This window comes from Paralichthys olivaceus, chromosome 19, assembly GCF_024713975.1.
Source record: "Paralichthys olivaceus isolate ysfri-2021 chromosome 19, ASM2471397v2, whole genome shotgun sequence".
In the NCBI taxonomy this organism is placed as follows: Eukaryota; Metazoa; Chordata; class Actinopteri; order Pleuronectiformes; family Paralichthyidae; genus Paralichthys; species Paralichthys olivaceus.
Genome location: NC_091111.1, coordinates 19,663,804 through 19,682,823, shown reverse-complemented (window position 1 = coordinate 19,682,823; position 19,020 = coordinate 19,663,804). Strand labels below are relative to the sequence as shown.

Genomic DNA, 19,020 nt, shown 5'->3' with positions numbered 1-19,020 from the left:
TCGTGTATCACAGTTAATTCTGCTTTCATTTAACCAAGTTTCTCTTGTTTGTACAAGATGTGGATGGAGCTCAGCCAGAGATGTCACTCACACTAATCTCGAGCCAGCTCTGATGCCTCAGCTTTAAAAGTTGGTTTTCATGATCTAAAGTTCAGAAAACGTCTCCGTTCTCAGACTGTCCATCGCTGCAGCTCCTCTCTTCAGCCTCTGTCTCAAACACTCAGTTTAAGCTCCTCCTCCTCCTCCGATAAAGCCCAGTCAATGAAAATGAACACAACAGAATCTAGAAAGAATCAAAAGATAAAAATAGAAAAACGAGAATCACGCTATTAGACTGTTCGTCTGGTCGTTCATTGAGCGCAGGTTTGAAAATGAAAACACGACGACATGCTGAGATGAAAACAAATAAACTGAGTGGTCCTTTAAGACCACGAACACAGAGCGTGTGCACACGAACATTTGTGGCTCACAACAGAAAAGAATAAATGCCAGAAAGTTTAGTCAACTTCCTGGATACATCTGGACACTCCTCATGTGGTACCCCCGCCCATCTGGTGCACCCTGCAGGACGAAACAAATGCTCCGAATTATTTGCAGCAGTTACTTCAACCTTGGGGGAATTCTTTCAAGTCTGAGAGACTTTTTAATGAGGATGTTTGTGTTTCATAGAAGACCACAAAGTTTAGACGGTCACAGGAAACGACAAAGACGCTTGCGTGTGATTGACATCCTCCAGGACTCTGAGACATCTGGTCCGACGAGGTGCAGGATCGTGTGCGAGCCCTCGTTCCAGACGATGATTTGTCACGTGTCTTTCAGAGCCTCTGGGCGGAGTGAAGAATCTGAAGGTGACTGACCCCACCACCAACTCGCTGAGGGTTCGCTGGGACGCAGCCGAGGGCGACGTCAGGCAGTACCAAATCATCTACGTCCCCGCGGCCGGAGGAACCGACAGCATGGTATGATGTACATTGTTCAGTTCCTCCAGCCTTTAACAAATGGAAGTAAAGTAAATCATATATTCTTTATAATTGCATGTTGACCTCCCGTCGCGTTTGTCTCGTTGTTGCAGACTCAGGTGTCCGGGATGTCGACCAACACTGTTCTCAGAGAGCTGCAGCCGGACACCGAGTACAAAGTGACGCTGGTGCCCATTTACTCCGACGTGGAGGGGAAACGCTCAACGGAGAACGGAAAGACAAGTGAGTTTGGACAGAGCAGCTGTGACCACATCTCATTCATGAAAACTCTCCTGGCACTTGATGTATATATATACATAGATATGTATATATATGTATATATAATAATAATACCTCAGGTGTGAAGGTGACAGCAGTTTCACGCCCCTCTGTTGTGTTGACAGAGCCTCTGGGCGGAGTGAAGAATCTGCAGGTCACTGATCCCACCACCAGCTCCCTCAAGGTGCGCTGGGAGCCGGCGGAGGGCAACGTCCGCCAGTACCGCATCTTCTACGTCCCTGCGTCCGGCGGCGCCGAGGACATGGTGAGATGTCAGACTGACTTCCTGTGCTTCACCCCCCCTCATGAAGACAAGAAAGGGGGGATCAGACGTATCTGTAACTAACGTGTGGACGCACACTCTCGACTTGTGTTTCCGTCCGTTTCCACAGAACGTGTTTTAAAGTTGTGTTTTTGTGTGCGAGCAGGAGCAGGTGTCGGGCGGCACCACCAACACCGTCCTGAGGAACCTGCTGTCAGACACTCCCTACACCGTGACCGTGGTTCCAGTTTACCCAGAGGGAGAAGGTCTGCGTCAGTCCGACAACGGAAAGACTCGTGAGTCTGACGCTCGCATTCCGCACACAGCAGCTGAAGACCCCGGCTCAGGGTTTAGTTTCTGATCAGAGTGACGAATCACAGAAATCCTCTTTGACACAACAGTGACAGTTAAAATGAAACCCACACTCGTGTACATGCAGCTGCAGCAGAGGCCTTCGACAGGTATTAGACATATTTAAGGTGAGAGAGGACAAGAGATGACCTCTGTGAGCCTCGTCCAAGACTTTTTACCACCTCCTACAGCTGGAGAGGGTCAAAGGTCACTGAGCTTCTGCCAGCGGCCAGCAGCTCAGGATGATGAGAAACAGAGCCGTCGTTCCTCCGCTGAGATAAACAGAGGGAAATACCAGCGTGTTAATCTGTCCGCACTAATGTAACCAAGACAAATGTTCCCTGCCGTCCTGACGTGAACCTGAATCACTCAGAAATCAGAAACATCTCAGCAGACTAACACCAGCTCCCAGGTGAACGAGTGGAAAAACTACTGTAATCAGCCAAAACCCCTAAATCTTTAAAAAGCTCTGAAACCCTCCACGGAACAAAGGAGAAGTGATTGATGACGCTGAACAAAAAGACAGATAATGTCGAACTTTAAAACTACTGTTGGCCGAGGAAGAGTTTGGATGAGGAGACGGGATCAGTTACGTCTGGAGAACTGTTCAGTCTCTGGTTGCTTCTGTGTGCGTGTTGGTTTTGTCTCTGCCCGCTCCGCCACGCTCAGTCAGCAGAAATGATTCCTGCTGGTTTTTTTTTAATTGGAAAACTCTGAGTGAGGCACAAAACCTCCAGCGGTCAAACACACACTGAACATTTTGACTTCTTGTCACGACAGTTCGGAGGCTGCTGTGATCCAGATGTGACGTGATGTTTGTGGACAGTTAATGCCCGAACTAGAAGTTAATACCTTTGCCAAGGATGTCGTGTTTTCACCCGTCTGCTGGTTTGTTTGGTCGACAGCAGGATTCCACGAGACTTGTTGGAACGACGGGTTAAGAAAGTTATTGCATTTTGCGGCAGATCCAGGAATCTTTCAGAGATGCATGAGAACCAGAGGTTATTCATAGACACAGCAAAGGCCTGGTTCTTCAACATCCTCGACTCAAGGTGGTAGTTTTCTTCCCTCCTGGTCTTTAGCTCGTGCATGTTACTGCAACACTTTCCCTCTCTGCTCACAATCGGCTCAACAACACGGAGCACGTGACTGGAGTCAGAGAGATTCTGATGAATCATTTGAAAGCAACCGAACACGAGCCGAGTTTGTAGCTTTACACACCAGACGCTGTCGGCGCTGTTACCGATGTGCGGCCATGTTTAGACTGACTTTACAACTGCATGGAAAAACACAGCCCTCTAATCCTCCTCATCCAGAAAACAGCAAAATGCTGACGCAGAGCGAAAAAAGAAAAGCACAAGGTCGTCTTGGAAGAAAAAGTTGAATCTGGCTCAACTTGGCTCAACGTGACCTGGCGTCATCCAGTCAGATAACAACCTGCTGCTGCGGAGCTCTTCCTTGGTCTTTCATAGTTTAAAACTCAGCTGAATTGGTCAAACTGGTGTTTCCAGGACGTCGGCCCAGTGGTTAGAGCTGCGGAGGTGGTGGTTGTGGTTTGGGGGGGGGGGGAAATATTTCATCATCTCAACAGTTACTGAGGAAACTGAGCTTTTCTCCAACTCAGTGTCTCAGAGTCTTTTTTGTTCAGCAGCAGAAATGTGATTTTATAAAGTGAAAACCAAAACAGACATAGGTTTGAAATGGTTGTGTAGCAGAAGGGTGTGTGTGTTCGGAGTCACACGTGTGAGCTGCGGCGAGACATGGACATGTAACCATCTGCTGCTCTGTGCGCCTCCGTCTGTCAGTGAATATGAGTCTCTGTGCGACGTTAATCATCTTTTATTATCACCAGCTCAGGCCAGTTTTACTGTTCTCTTCCCTGGGGAAATTTGTCACATTTAGTTTGGACGAAAACAACACTTCAGTCCAAACTGAGGAATAATTTCAGTCGCTGCTGTAAAACGATTAATAACAGAAAATTAGAGCAGGATGACATCATCCCTCTGCAGGATAGCAGCTCATTCTGTTCCTGGATGAAAACATCAAACATCCTGACGGACGCTGTCCTCTGCGCTCTGACGCGTTTGAATGATGATGTTTTTAAGTGGTTACACAACATTTGGAGGACGGTTTCTGCTCTGGAGGTTTTTTTCCTCCTGAGGACGAGGCTACCTTTTACGTCTTTTTATTGCATCGAGTGTTTTTTAATCGAGTAGAGCTCCAGGGGGACGTGCACATCTGGTTTGGTTTAAAAGGGAAGTTAAGGGCTTTTGCATAAACTCAAAACTCTGCTACTTCTCTCTGCACATAGACACAAATAAAATGACCCGTCCCTGCAGGAGGTTTCTGCTGCGCTCAGCGTTTAAACTCAACCTCCGGTTTGATAGATTCTGTAAAACAGAAATGACGATTCAATTCTCTATCAAATGTTTTTATTTCTACATAAAAACCAGAGATATTAGTTCATTTTCTGACAAATATTCCAACAGAAATCAGCCCGTATTTATTTTAGACTCAGACACAAGTAGAAAAGCACTTAGGGATCAACAGTCCTCATTCAAATCCACTAGATCTGGATTTAATTTGAATTTTAGATTCTTATTTGGATCCACACAGACTTCTCTTTTGTTTTCATCCAGATCCAGAAATTCTTTGGAAAATCGCTGACAATGTCTAAAAATTTAAATATATGTGGCGACTGCTGCCGAGCGATGAGAGTCTTCCTCACTTTCTCTTAACCTCTGTGACCTTTGCAGTTCCACGCACGCCACCCAGGAACATCCAGGTGTACAACCCCACCCCCAACAGCCTGAACGTGCGCTGGGAGCCCGCCACAGGCCAGGTTCAGCAGTACCGCGTGGTGTATTCCTCCCTCAGCGGAACCAGATCCACGGGGTCGGTGAGTAACTCTCTCCAGGCTCTTAAAACTCAAACTGTCATTAGCTGCGGAATCGGCCTCAGGGGCGTCTGTGCTCACAAGGAGAAAGGATCAGAGCAAAGACTGTAGAGACAAAAATAACAAACTCTGACATGTTGTTTTTTTTTTCAATCTGCTTGTGGGATCTTATAATGAATATTTTCGTTGTGATTCAACTTGTCGGATGTTTCGTGCCTCCAGGAAATTCTTGAGATAAGTGAAATTAGGTTGGAATAAACTTTAAGCCCTCCAGCTGCTTGTTCTGCTTGTTTTAAGATAAGACGATATCAGAGCAGATATCTGAGTAATCCACTGATTGTTTCTCCTGGTAATCTACTGCTTGTTTTGTCTTTAAAATGTCCAAAACACAGAATCCAAGGTTTACGATTGACTGTCAATCAGCAGACGTCAGCTCATCAGAAAGAAATACAGCAAGTTGTGAAATCTACTCAATTCAAAGTAAAGTTAAGTCAGACTTGAAAAGACTGATCATGAAAAGACTTGTAACTCGACTTTGACATCAACTCCACTGACGCCCGATTTAAAATAAACTCTTCACTTCAGACAACCGATGATTGAAGTGGTGAAAGGTCGTTAAAGACATGAAACTGTTTGATTAAGACTTTACTCAAGTCTTTAAAGTCTTGACTTAACTCTTGAGATGGGACTTTATCTCAGTCCTTGTGTCCTGGTTCTAGACTCTAGACTAGATCCTGACCTGGGAGTCTCAGTGTCTGACTTAGACCTCGTTGGTCCTGACTTTGGATCTTAACCTGGTTCTTGACTTGGTTCCAGTCTTAACACTTTAAACTTGTTGTCCTACACTTGGTGCTTGATTCCATAACCAGGACTTTGAGACTTTCTTGATGGCACTTTGAAATTGTGAAATACATCTGTATCAACTGATTGTAGACTAAACATATTATACAATATGGCATAAATCAAATGAAATCAAAGTGGGGGTCGGAGCTTTGACTGGTTTCACTCAGTTTATTCCATGAAAACAACAGGTGGTCCCTGTTGGTTGGAACTATTTGTTTCCCTCAGTGTTGGTTTTGATGCTGCACAGATGTTTGCGCAGCAGTAATTGTGGTAATATGGAAATCATGACTTGTCAGTTTTTTTGTATCTCTCCATCAGCTCTGATTTCATGCTCCAGTGCAAATGTCTGGAATGCAGAGAGAGAAGAGAGGGTTTTATTATCCCGACAAAGATTTTCAACTCTGACTGATACACATCTGTGACTGACATCAGGGAGAGCCTGAGGTTTGAGGTTGTCTGGGGTCACGACGCTTGAATCTGCTCAGGCTGTCGTGACGCTTGTGAGCTTCCAACAGTGTCTCACACTTTCTGTCGTTCTTTGTCAGTTTCTCTTTTCATTCATTTCAACTTTCTTTGATTTTGCTTTGGTCTGGAGGAAGTTGAGCAGAGACACAAAGATAAACAGAGACGTAACAAGACGAACTCAGCTGATGTTCCTCAGACGCAGTGCTTCCATTGGTTCGGTTCAACCTCACTGATCGTGATCGTTAAGCCTCTCATCTCCAGACCACCCTCGTGAGTCTGCAGCTATGACCACATGAATTTGGAGCCTGGCTGCAGGGATTCACACCCATTCAGTCACAACAGCACAAGTTTCACAGCCACCACAACCCTTAACATCAGTCATAGTTCATAACAAGAGAAGACAAAGGAGACGTGTTTCCGCTGCCACACGTTCCTCGACTTGCTTTCATTCGTCAGCGTGGGAAGATAATGTTTTAAAGAAGTTATTAAAGAAGCATGGCGCCTTCAAATTACGAGGATGCAGACTCCAGGTCTGAAAAGTGAAGCTACTGCGTCAGTGTCCTGCGTTCTCTCTCTGACCAGCAGGGGGCGACTCCAATGGTAGTTCCTATATAAGTCTATAGAAAATCTACTTCTCACTTTGTAACGTCATAAACATTTTCCTGAGTTTATGTCTCAATCTCTAGTTTCAAGTGTTTTTTGGGGCAATGATCTGAAAAGATCGTCGTCAGATTCACGAAGTATTTTGATTTGATTACTCTGAAGAGCTGGCATCATTTGGCTCCTCCCACTTAAATTCACCGTAACCAATGAGTGAATCATCCGTCCTGTGGTCAGACCTGAGTTCAGTGGGGGGCTTTAACCTCCAGCAGGTGAGCGTGCTCTGTCATTTGTGAGATCTGGTCTCAGATGTTTTCTTTCAAACCGAATCAAATTCTCTTGATGAGCACCGAGTTAAACCAGTGGATTTCATCCCAATGATGTCATAACCCTGATTTCCATGGCCCACAAACCGTGGTGAGCAACGCTGTGATAATCCCAGTGACTGGAGACGCTCCACAGTCATCTCCGTGTCTCAGCCGATGACAGAGCTCCGCACTCTCCAGCCGCGTCTCAGCAGAAACTGTTTATCCGTCAGTCCACTTACTGAATGAAGGATTTGTTTGGCATCCAACCTCCCGTGCCTTTGTTAGTGTTTGAGGGAAACTTTGGCAGCAGGAGACAACTGGATATGGGATGAGCAGTGAGGTCATTATGTACATTATCAAAGCCAGATCTCTGTGTGATGCATGAGGAGGCACATTCGAATCGGAGACGCCTCCACACTGCGGCTGCCATGACGATGGGGTCCATATATTTTTTTGACCCTTTGTGGTTTTTTTTTGTTTCTCTGTGAAAGGTTCTGGTTCCAGGAAATATTAACAACGGCTTCCTGGACAACCTGATCCCAGACACTCCCTACTCCGTCAGCGTCTCAGCCATGTACGCCGACGGAGAGGGATCACCGGTGAACGGCAACGGCAAAACACGTAAGTTCACCGACGAGCTCATATGTTGAGGTTTACTTGAATGCCTGAACAGCTTTCTACAAGAAGTGGAAGTGCCAATCATAAAGCAACGCTATGTTTTACTGAGCAACAGCAACCAATATGTTACCCATGATCCTCTGCTTCCTGAACCAGAGGAGCTGCTGCTGTAACAAAAGTTTAGAATTCTTCACGTTTTAAAAGTTTCCTGCTGAATATTTGAGATAAACTCTGGTTTTTATTCATTTAAGTCTTTTTAACTGAAAAAGTAAACAACCTAATCTGGCATGTTTTCTTTTTAGTGCCACGTGCCGGTCCCAGGAACATGCGTGTGTTTGATGCCACCACCAGCACCCTCACCATCGGCTGGGACCACGCCGAGGGCCCGGTGAGGCAGTACAGGATCGCCTACGCTCCCATGACCGGAGACCCCATCACTGAGTTTGTAAGTCTTCTAAGACGGAACATTTATATTCAGCTGAGATTCTTCTGAAAGAAACTCTGTCTAATCTTGTTTAACGACAATTACCGGCTTCAGTAGCTCTAAATGTGGACCTCGAGCCTTTTTCTCGTCGTGAGAGGTAGTTTTCAGGTAATTGTTCTTTTTTGTTTTGGATAAACGTTTCAGATAAACTCTCGATACACTCTCTCCGGGCTGCGTTCACCTCAAACTATGCAGTGAAGTCACATCTCTGGATTCCTTTGGCTCGTTCAGGTTACAAATCACAGATTAGTGAGAATAATTACAGGCTCAGTTAAACAAACAGTGCAATTTGGGCCATAATAACGTTATTAATGGTCCTAAATAACAAGCTGGAGCCGAGGTGGAGGGCGGAGACGGCCCAGCTGCGCTTCCCCCCCGCTTGTTAGCGAAGCACCTGTTCACTATGAGTCAGCTGTCAGCAGCGGAGGGAAGGCGATGAAAGGATTTCTCCAAAGTGGGAAATGACTTGAGAACCAATAAGCATTTTAAATACAGATAATTATTAAAAAAAGAGCATCTGTGAGTAATGGAGAAGGTTTGAGTCGATAATCCAGATGAAGTGACATTTTGTGGAAAAGAATTCCTTCCTGTCTATTAGAGATTATTCTGCTGAAGGAATGGAAACCATGAAGTCCTGATTCTCTGAGGGGAAACTATTTCACTACTTTCCTGATTTTGCAGACACAAACACGTGAATGTACAAGTAGAGAGCCTTCACCTTCTGTTCACCTTCAGCCTGTGCGAGCGAGGAGGCGTCCCGAAGGAAATCTGCAGATTTCAACATCGCAGCCTCAATCAACAGCAAAAACAAGTTGACCCCACTTGGCTCTGGTTGGTTGTACTTTTCATCGTGAGCCAAGATGGAGGAGACCCTGAAACTAGCTGCGTCTAACCAGCTGATCCAACAACAACCGGTCGCAACACAAACACAGCTAATCCAACAACCACAAACAGTCCACAACTGGTTTCTGTGTGCGTCTCCTCCTGCACTGATCGAACTTTGAGAGGAGGAAGTAGATGCTTAAGAATCAAAGGACTTGGTGTTTCCAAAGAAATCTGACTCACATCATCTGAGAAGTGGAACACGATGACATTAAACACTAAACCACTGTGGCCCCGTGAAGGTCCCAGATCAGATCAACACAGACGTGTTTGATTCAGTCACATGTCAGGAGGTTGAAAGAAACTGATTAATGCACGGAAACATAATTTAGCTGAGATGAGATGTGGATGTGTGGAGCATCAGATGTGTCAGTGAGCGGACGTGTGTGAACGCACATACGTGACAACACATGGAGGAAGCCCCCCCCCCCCCCCAGCTGATTATTAGCATGTGTAAGAGCAGAGCAGGAAGTCAAAGTGCTGTCACAACATACATCTGGAGCTTGTGTTTCTGTGGATAACCTCTGAATGTAAATAGGGTCATTATGGTATGAAATGATCCTCCAGTGTGTGGAGACGTCTGACGCTGCGGTGTTTTCACCCTCAGACTGTGGTTCCTGGAAACAGAAACAACGCCATGCTGCAGAATCTGCAACCAGACACCCCGTACAACATCACCGTGGAGGCCATCTACGCCGAGGGGCCCGGAGGGTCGCTCAACGGACCCGGACGCACAGGTGAGGAGCTGGTCACGGTCGAAGTGTTCCTATCAGACTGAAGAGAAGAAGAGAGGCCTCTCACACTTCACTCTCATCAGTATCTGAGTCACTGCAGCGTGAGTCAGCCGCTCAGGAGGGAAAATAAATCCAGTAGACGAACATTAACGTGCCAACGCGTGTTTGTGTGACGAGGTGTGAGCCCCGGGAGCTCGGCTGGTTAGAGGCAGCTTTAGTTATACAAACATTATGGACACTAAGAAAGTGTGGCGTGGAAAAGAGCCACATTCTAGAGAATTATATATAAATAAAATGGATTTAATGAACAGATGTGAAGGAAACACATGAGTCGTTACTGACGAGGCAGGAGATGTTCATTCAGAAGTGGTTTTAGTTTAGTTTTACTGTTTGGTTCTGAATCAGTGAGTCATTTTATACAAGACAGACAAAAACCAGGTTCGTCGTTCTGCTGCGCACACATGGAAACGAGGAATCTGATTACATCTCTGATATGAAACTTTTTATTTATATAGTTAATTTAACAACGTTCAGACACGTTACAAAGAGTCCCAGGATCAGGAGAGTTGTGGTGTTTTGTTTCCGAGACAAACTCTTTGTGTGGACGTGTCTTCTCTCAGTCGGCCTCCTGAGCCCCAGGAACCTTCGCGTCTCGGATGAGTGGTACACCCGCTTCAGAGTGTCCTGGGACCCGGTGGCGGCGCCTGTCCAGGGTTACAAGCTGATCTACTCTCCTCAAGGTGAGCGGACGAACGCTGGTGCTGCTCACGTCTGAGCTCAAAGAAAACCAATGTCTTGATTAAGGTCAAAATGAAAAGTTAGTCCTGAGGGATGGTAGTTTTAGTCAAACTCAACAAAACCTACATGTTTACGAAAATGTGTATTAACATTATTTGCTCGTTACAATTTTTTGGATTTGTCTTTGGTTGAACAACTGCAGTGATTTAACTCTGTCGTGTTCACAGGCACGAACCAGTGGGTGGATATGTTTGTGGGCGACGTCTCCTCTTACACGCTGCACAACCTGCAGCCTGGAACCCCCTACGACGTCAAAGTCATCGCTCAGTACACCGGCGGTCTGAGCGCACCGCTCGTTGGACTGGGAACCACACGTACGTACAGCACCTGTGTGAACGAGTCTGTCTGTCAAGAAACATGAGCCACATTAACTAATTAAGTGAAGGTTATTAATCCATGATGGTCTGAGACCTGACATCTCTGTGGGACTTTTTCTGGTTGATGACTGAGAAGATTCATTCGCTCACCGTCACTGTAAACCCCAGAAAATAACTTTGAGTCTCTGTCCTCTCCAGTTTACCTGAACGTCACCAACATCGAGACCTACAACGTCGATCACGACAAGTTCTGCATCAAGTGGACTCCTCACAGGTCGGCCACGTCGTACCGCATCAAACTCAACCCAGCCGACCGTGAGTCTCCTTCATCTTTTAATGATCTGACATGAATCAATGCAGAATGAGAAAAGTTGTTGATTCAGCTCTGATGATGTTAAAACTGCAAGGAACGACTAATTGATTGAACCTGGAGTAGATCTCTCATCAGTCGCAGTCGATCGGAGGATTCCCTGCTAGCACGTCAGATTGTGGTCCTCCATCGCAGTCGATTCCTGACGGAAGCTGACGTGATGTTTGCGATAAGACTCCCAGCACATGTGTGAATCTCCAGATGAGCTCATCTCTGCGGATGTGGACGCTTCTCGTGATTTCAGGCGTTGAGCAGAGCGTGTCGGTGACGTCAGATCACGTCTGGGCGTTTTTCTTTCCCCCTCTCAGAGTCTGTTTGTGTCCAGGCCTCCTCCTCGTGATCGTTACTCAAGGCAGGGCCGAGGGTTTGGCCTGGATTGAAAGCGGCCGACCACCAGAAGATAACATTCTTTTTCGATTGCTCTGGTCTTTGATTCCCATCTGGTTCAGATTCACACCTGGACACGGATTAGCGGTTAGACAACAGGAAAGCCCAGGAAACAAGCATGGATGTTTAAACATCTGTATGGAAGTCATTAAGACAAGATGTCAGAACGAACGTGGGTCTTTTAGCGTGAGACAGACGACGGGTTTAACCACGAGCAGAGGAGCAGAAACACTCCACGATGCTCTCAGGTCCCCGAACTGTTTGCTCCGAGGTGGAAATGCAAACAGAGAGAAAGAGGGAGAGCAGAAAAACATGGACACTGATGTTTCCATCTTACTGTAGAACACTGTTAGAGGAGAACGTGAGGCTGCCAGGTTTTTAAGACGCAGAACCATCTAATATCCCTCTGACACGTCTCCGGGATTGTTTCTTGTCAACATCACTCACTGTTGAAATCTGTGTGTATCTAATATGTTGATGAATGAGGGCCACTGTTCTGGAGTCCATCTGACTCTGTGTGTTTCTCGGAACAGTTCACATGAAGTCACCTCCAGCGTAACGTGTTGATATTACAGAGCTCAGTCTGAACGTGTTGGATCATCAGAGCTGCTGGACTCTGTCGTTTGAAAGAAAATGACGACACCCGTCTTGTTTAAAGTCGTCCGCGCTGATACGTCTCTTCCTCGTGCGTGGCAGCTGTCTCTGCAATAAACAGGCTTTGTTTGTTTGTGCTGACCGGAGCGCTCAGTGTAAATAGGAAACCTTATTATGAATATATCACTGCCCAGCCACGCAGAGACGTAAACACTTCCCTGGAAGGGTCACATGTTAGGTTCCTCCATCGCAGACATGTTGACAAAGAGTTTTGAGATTCACGCAACAGTTCTATCAGTTATTCAGCAACGATGTCGATCTCAGAGAAAAGTCTGTGAAGTATATAAGTAAATATCTTCCACTACTCCTGCGTTGAAGAAATCACGATGCTTCCGTCCGCAGCTCGTGCACTTTATTTTTCGGACACATCAAACCGTCGTCCGGTATCGGGGACGTTCACAAAAGTTTCTCTGTCTTCTGGTTTTTTTGGAGATGTATTTCTCGTTGAGGCGCAGGCAGAGGTTTTCTCAGATCACAGGCCAGATGTGTAAACACCTGGGGAAGTAATCTCTGAGTCACTGTTAGAGATCAACAATCGTATCAAACTCCAGAAGAAACACGAAACAAGTAAATATCTGTTTTCATCACTTCCATTAATCTTTGATGGTGATTCAGATTTTAAAACAAAGAAATGTTCAGGGTGTGGTCGACAGGGCCAAGAGTTTCCAGACGTCAGTGTTGTCCTGATGTCAGTCCGTGGCTCCAGTCACAGAAGACGCGTCAGTGTTTCCCTCTGATCGCTCCAACTGACTCGTTCCATATCGATATTAAACCAATAAATTGATCAGGAGGTTTCGATTTAGCTTCACGACTCTTCACCTAAACACCAGTGTTACTGAAAAATATCCCAAAGAACCAGAAACGTCTTCAAAGACTGAAGAAGTCACGTCTTTATTTACCGTCTTCGATCCAATCATGTGGTTTCAAATAATAGTTTTTTTTGTTCAGGATAATAACGAACATGTTTTTGTTCAGATTTCAAATCTAACGCTGACGACTGGTGAAGTAAACACGTGTACTTCCTCTGCAGCCTCCAGTAAAGGACAGCATGAGATCACCATCCCCGCCGGCCTGCCTCAGTACTGCTTCGACGGACTCTCACCCGACGCCCTGTACACCGCCACCGTGTTCGTTCAGACGCCAAACCTGGAGGGACCGGGCGTCAGCGCCAAAGAGAGAACACGTGAGTGTCCACATCCTGTCGCCTCAGATTCACAAAACAAAAGTGACCTCATCCGATCTGATCCTGATCCTTCATCCAACTTGTTTGCTCTTCTGTATTTATTCCCGATATGACGATGACTCTGTTGTTCTGCAGTGGTGAAGCCAACTCCAGCTCCAACTCTCCCACCAACCCCAACACCTCCGCCCACCATCCCCCCCGCATGGGCAGGTAAGCATGTGACAGGACGTCTGTCCGACAGAATTCTTTAGTCTCTAAATTACAATGTGAAACTAAAACAGGTCAAATGAAACATGAACAAACGCACGAAGCTTCAGACTCAGAGAGGAAAGAAGAAGCGTTTCTGAAATATCACCAAAGATTTATATTTTCTTAAACTTTCTCTCCTCGGAATGGAACAAAATGTTCAATTGAACTCAGATCAGTTCTCACATCTGTCTGTATTTCACTCAGTGCAGGTTTCACAACACAGCGGAGAGTTTTCTAAAGTTAACAGAAGCATGAACTCGACAGAACCACACACAACAGCCGGTTCAACAAAGACCATGTTTCATTAAAACCCTCCGATGGAAACATGGATCCTTCAGGACCGAACCCATCGAGACTTTTCATTCAGACTGGTTTTGACTCCTGCTGCGTCTGTGTCACGCTAACACTGAATTAACAGCCAACACATGTTCCACTGGGAGACGCTCCAGTCCAAATGATATTTTTCTATCCTCCATGTTGTGTAAATCATTATTTATGAAAAGTAAAGATGGAGAAGATTGGAAAATACGCTGCGTCACATAAGGGAAAGATTATTCAAAGCTTTTTATCCGACTCGTGTTCGTCTGAGAGGAATCCATTAACGAGAGCTGGATTTCACTCTTCTGGTGACCAAATGTTTTTTTTTATTATCAGATGAAACCGGAGCATCGCTTCTCCCGATGGTTTTGTTTTGTTTCACGTTCTCAGCTGATTTATTTTTAATGCTTCCAGGCTCACAAACAACAATTATGCAGCAGGATGATGCAGTTTTCTCTGCTGGTTCCTTGTGATGCTGCCGAGGGTCTGACCGCTGGACGTTCAACAACCATAACGACTTGTTTTTCTTGCCTCAGTTTGCAAAGGTGCCAAAGCAGATGTGGTGTTCCTCATCGACGGCTCCTGGAGCATCGGCGAGGAGAGCTTCACCAAGGTCCGACACTTCGTCTCCGACATGATCGGAGCCTTCGATGTCATCGGACCCTCCGGAATGCAGGTTTGGATTTTAAAATGTTGATCCAACAATCAAATGTGCACCTCTGCATCACGCTGCACACGTTTATGTGAAAGTTAATAAAGTAGTGAAGCTGAAATGTGCTGGGGAGGAAGGAGCCAGGACCTGTTGCACTTCTCCTTGTGCAGAATCTCGCTCTGTGAACGTGACGTCTCACTAATGTCGTGTCGATGTGACTTTCCCAACAGGTGTCGTTTGTCCAGTACAGCGACAGCGCGAAGACGGAGTTCATGCTGAAAGCTTACCAAGACAAAGGTGTGGCCATGGCGTCACTTAATCACATTCGCTACAGAGGAGGAAACACAAAGACAGGTTCGCTCACACGCCTCACACACGTCTAACCCGCTCCAGTGTCTCTGGTGGATTGTTCTGTAGCTTCTCTCGTCTCTGTGGAGCAGGAATGGCCCTGAAACACACCTACGAGAAGGCCTTTTCAATGGAGAACGGAATGAGGAGAAACGTCCCCAAGATTGTCGTCTCCATCACAGACGGACGATCTCAGGACGAGGTGAAGAAGAGCGCCGCCAAGCTTCAGCATTCAGGTACTGCACATCAAGGTCGCTGGAACGACCTCAGTCGACATCAGAGCCGTTTCCCTTCACTGTGAGAACAGAAACAGATTAAACCTGACGGATGCATTTTACTGGAACTGCTCCGCTAAAAGTTTGAAATGATATTTGTATCTCTAGTTTCATTCTGCTGGTTTGTAATCAGTCTGCCTGTGAATGTGCGTTCCTCAGGTTACAGCGTCTTCGCCATCGGCGTCGCCGACGTGGACTTTGTGGAGTTGCAGGAGATCGGCAGCAAACCCAGCGACAGGCACGTCTTTGTCGTAGACGACTTTGATGCTTTTGACACCATCAAAGAAAACCTGATCACCTTCATCTGTGAAACTGCAACGTCCTGTGAGTTCACACAAACTTTACTGACCCACAACAGAAGCTGTTTCAGAAAATCTAAATGTCTTGGTTTCTCGTTCCTCAGCGTGTCCCCTGATTTTCCTGAATGGATTCACTTCACCGGGTGAGAAATGATTCATTCATCAAGAACTCAAATCACCTGCTGCGCTTTTAAAATGTCCCTCTGTGCAGTAAAAGGTTCGATGACTCCCACGTCGTCTCATGTAAACACTAATCTCCCGACGTGTTGTGTTTCAGGCTTCAGGATGCTCGAGGCGTTCAACCTGACGGAGAAGACCTACAGTTCCGTGAAAGGCGTTTCCATGGAGCCGGGCTCCTTCAACAGCCACACGGCGTACAGACTCCACAAGAACGCCTTCCTGAGTCAGCCCACGACGTGAGTTCCTCATGAAATCACTGTGATTTACAGTCATTCATTCAGAAAACCCTTTTAAATGATCCAGTAATCGATTAATTATGTCTTAATTGCTTTTGTGTGATACAATCGCATGAACTTCTCACAACTTAAACATCAAAACACTTGTGATATAAATCGCAGCGTGAAACTTTCACGGCTGAGCACAACCAGCACTTCCTGCCTGGAGCTTGGTGCAGATCTGCTGTCGTCGTTAATCTTTTAAACACGTCCGAGTCGTCAGTTTGAGAAACATGTCGTCCACAGCTGCGTTCACGAAGTGGGTCAGTGGGTTTACGGCAGCATCCAAAAAACAAAAACAGCTCCGAACTCCCCTGTTAACGCCTGACTCCGCCCACACCACAGAATCCCAGAGGGGTGGAAAACAGCTTGAGTTGTGACGTTGACTCTCCAGAGTGTGTAGTGACATCAGAGCCACACATGGAGAACATGTTCGGACTCCAGAACTCAAACAGACGTGGCTGAACCTCAGAGACTAGATTTCAGATTGAATATAGATAGTTCAGAACACTTCAGTGCAAAAGAACGTGACTACTGGCTGCAAGTAACGATCTGGATACGAAGGGTGGACGTCGTGTACAGTCAGTCCGGATGACGGCGCCGTGGAACGTCCAAGTCATCCTCCTGAGCTTCAGCGTCAGTCTTGTAAAACTGAGGTTTGCTCAACTCCTGCTTCACATGACTCAGACGTGAAGCTACAGATCCAAACACAGTTTGTGAGTGAATGACGTCAAAGTGAAGGAGCAGCTGGTTGAAGCTCCAAACATTTGTTAGTTAATTAGTCAATAATTTAACAACAGTTATTAATCTGTTCTGAATGCTGATGTTTAAATTTTAGAACATGATTCTCAGTTTGTCTCCTGTCTTTTCTTCCTCTTGTCCTCTAAAACTTCTCTTTATGCTTCCTCATGTTCTATCACCTCCACTTTCCTGATCGGTCCAACACGTCGTCTGTTTTTGTCTCCTGAACAGAGAGGTCCACCCTGACGGACTCCCCCACGCCTACACCATCATCCTCCTGTTCCGCCTGCTCCCCGACTCGCCCAGCGAGGCCTTCGACATCTGGCAGGTGTCAAACAAGGACCACAAGCCAGAGACCGGCGTCACCATCGACCGTAAGTGTCCGACTCCGCTCCTCTGATGTGTGTGAGGTGAGAAGAGGGCACTGGCATGAAAACACAGTGTGGAAGTGTATGAAGGGATGTGGAGCAGCTGGGTCTCATTGAGTCGCGTCTGATCTTGAAACCAGCTGAGTGGCGTGTAATGAGCCGGCTGTGCCCTCCGGCTGCTTCGCTCTCAGTCGAGAACTGAGCCGAGTCTTTGTCATCGGCCGCGCTCAGCTGGCTCGAGTAAAGTCTCGATTTCAGTCTGTCAGCAGGACCCTCTGCCGAGCTCCGACCGAAACGCTCCGCTGCGGATCGTTGTTCTGGTCGTTGACCCTTGGACGACACGAGGTTCAGATCCTCAACTGTTATTAAAAGAATATTTTAACATTTTTCAGAAGAGTCAAGGCTCATTTCTGCTCGACCCGTTTGAACAGGACTTCTGAAAGAGTGGCAGTGTCGCCAGCACTTCAAGTTCAACAACTTTTTGAAGATAGACTTTTCTAAGTGGCCACTTTTGCCTCTTTCTTCGGAGGAACATTATCATTACTGCTCCACCTCTATGGTTGGAAACTCTCACATCTCTCTTCGTCTGAAAGGTCAAGGCAGAAGAAATGAGCCTTTAGCAGTGAAGAAAGAAAAAGACAACTTGTTGCTTTGCTCACTGGAGCTGAGATAATCTAATCACCTCATGGCCACAGCTTCATCTTTGATAGAGTGCAGGGAAACTCACTGAAGTGTTATTAATGTCAGCGAGGGGAAAATATGGAAATAAAAACAAGTTGTTGAACTTTGAGAGCTGCAGCTCTGACGTACAAACAAGAACTAAGCAAAGCAACATTTCTTTAAATGTCTCTTCTCTCTGTTCTCAGCCTCCAGCCAGACCGTGTCCTTCTACAACAAAGACGAGCGTGGCGAGATCCAGAGGGTCACGTTCGACAACGGTCAAGTGAAGAAAATCTTCCACGGAAGCTACCACAAGGTAAACGAAGCAGGAGAGCAGAGGCCATGTCGCTCATCGTGGATTATTACAGAGTCAGTTTAACGTGAACGGAATCAAACAGAGAGTCAGGAGGCTTTGTTCTCGCTGGACGTCCAAGGATCTTACAGATGCCTGAGATTCCTAATATGTTGTATATTACAGGCAGAGCACCTCACATGCAACTACAGACGTGTTTCAGTAGAGTTATGTCAGCTCGTGCAAACAGATGGTCCTCGGCAGGTTGTAAAACACATGATACTGCAGCTCTACAAGCCGCGGCTACGTTTTATTATTCTTGTTTTTGACTGTGTACAGTTCAAACCTCTAATTGATGGGGTGGCCATCTGTGGCGTCTGGATGTTATAAAACCACCGATAGACGCTCGCTTTAAACGCTCGGCCGCAGGTCGACGCCGCTGATTCTGTCGCGTTTTTTCCACTTGAACTGGAGAAATGATGAAAGATGAAATGTGAGGTTCGAGAAAACTCTTTGAAAATCAAACATCGTGTGCATGAGTGACTCCTCAGTCACTGTTTTTCAGTCGGTAAACAATTTCATTCAAGTAACAGAAACAGAAAAGCCACAATGTTGTTTGGCAGTAACTCTGACTTCTGAAGTCATCTGAAACACCAGTCACCTCTTAGACAAACTTTCAAAATCAACTTTTGTTTTACCAAAATAAAACCCTCAAAATCTTCAGAGTCCCAGAAGTGAATGGTCAAATTCATGATGACACTCAGTTCTCTGTATTAATTAGAAACATGTGCAGTGATGCCTCCTTCATGAGGTAAAAGTGAGGATGTGGTTTGTTGTTCCTATTGTTCCGTCGATATGTTGACGATGTCTTGGTTTGTATGAACGAACGTCAGCTGAACGGCAAACGTATTTTTAAGAGCAGCAGTGACTCGTGTCCTGCAGCCTGAACCAATCATCGCTCATTTCAACCGTT

The 19,020-nt window shown here is 46.1% G+C and overlaps 1 protein-coding gene across 3 annotated transcripts in view; it reads left to right on the top strand.

The window, feature by feature from the left end:
- Positions 1 to 19,020, top strand: part of col12a1b (collagen, type XII, alpha 1b) — an 83,967-nt gene that overhangs the window by 49,692 nt on the left and 15,255 nt on the right. For all 3 annotated transcript variants that reach the window (XM_069515391.1, XM_069515390.1, XM_069515392.1), the window contains 21 exons: positions 820 to 959; positions 1,073 to 1,202; positions 1,364 to 1,503; positions 1,667 to 1,796; positions 4,608 to 4,750; positions 7,455 to 7,584; positions 7,884 to 8,026; positions 9,555 to 9,684; positions 10,302 to 10,421; positions 10,647 to 10,793; positions 10,995 to 11,111; positions 13,238 to 13,390; positions 13,526 to 13,600; positions 14,494 to 14,633; positions 14,840 to 14,963; positions 15,050 to 15,193; positions 15,392 to 15,556; positions 15,636 to 15,674; positions 15,809 to 15,947; positions 16,959 to 17,101; positions 17,962 to 18,071. In XM_069515391.1, coding sequence (XP_069371492.1) covers positions 820 to 959; positions 1,073 to 1,202; positions 1,364 to 1,503; positions 1,667 to 1,796; positions 4,608 to 4,750; positions 7,455 to 7,584; positions 7,884 to 8,026; positions 9,555 to 9,684; positions 10,302 to 10,421; positions 10,647 to 10,793; positions 10,995 to 11,111; positions 13,238 to 13,390; positions 13,526 to 13,600; positions 14,494 to 14,633; positions 14,840 to 14,963; positions 15,050 to 15,193; positions 15,392 to 15,556; positions 15,636 to 15,674; positions 15,809 to 15,947; positions 16,959 to 17,101; positions 17,962 to 18,071 — 2,702 coding nt within the window. The remainder of the gene's footprint in view (positions 1 to 819; positions 960 to 1,072; positions 1,203 to 1,363; positions 1,504 to 1,666; positions 1,797 to 4,607; positions 4,751 to 7,454; positions 7,585 to 7,883; positions 8,027 to 9,554; positions 9,685 to 10,301; positions 10,422 to 10,646; positions 10,794 to 10,994; positions 11,112 to 13,237; positions 13,391 to 13,525; positions 13,601 to 14,493; positions 14,634 to 14,839; positions 14,964 to 15,049; positions 15,194 to 15,391; positions 15,557 to 15,635; positions 15,675 to 15,808; positions 15,948 to 16,958; positions 17,102 to 17,961; positions 18,072 to 19,020) is intronic.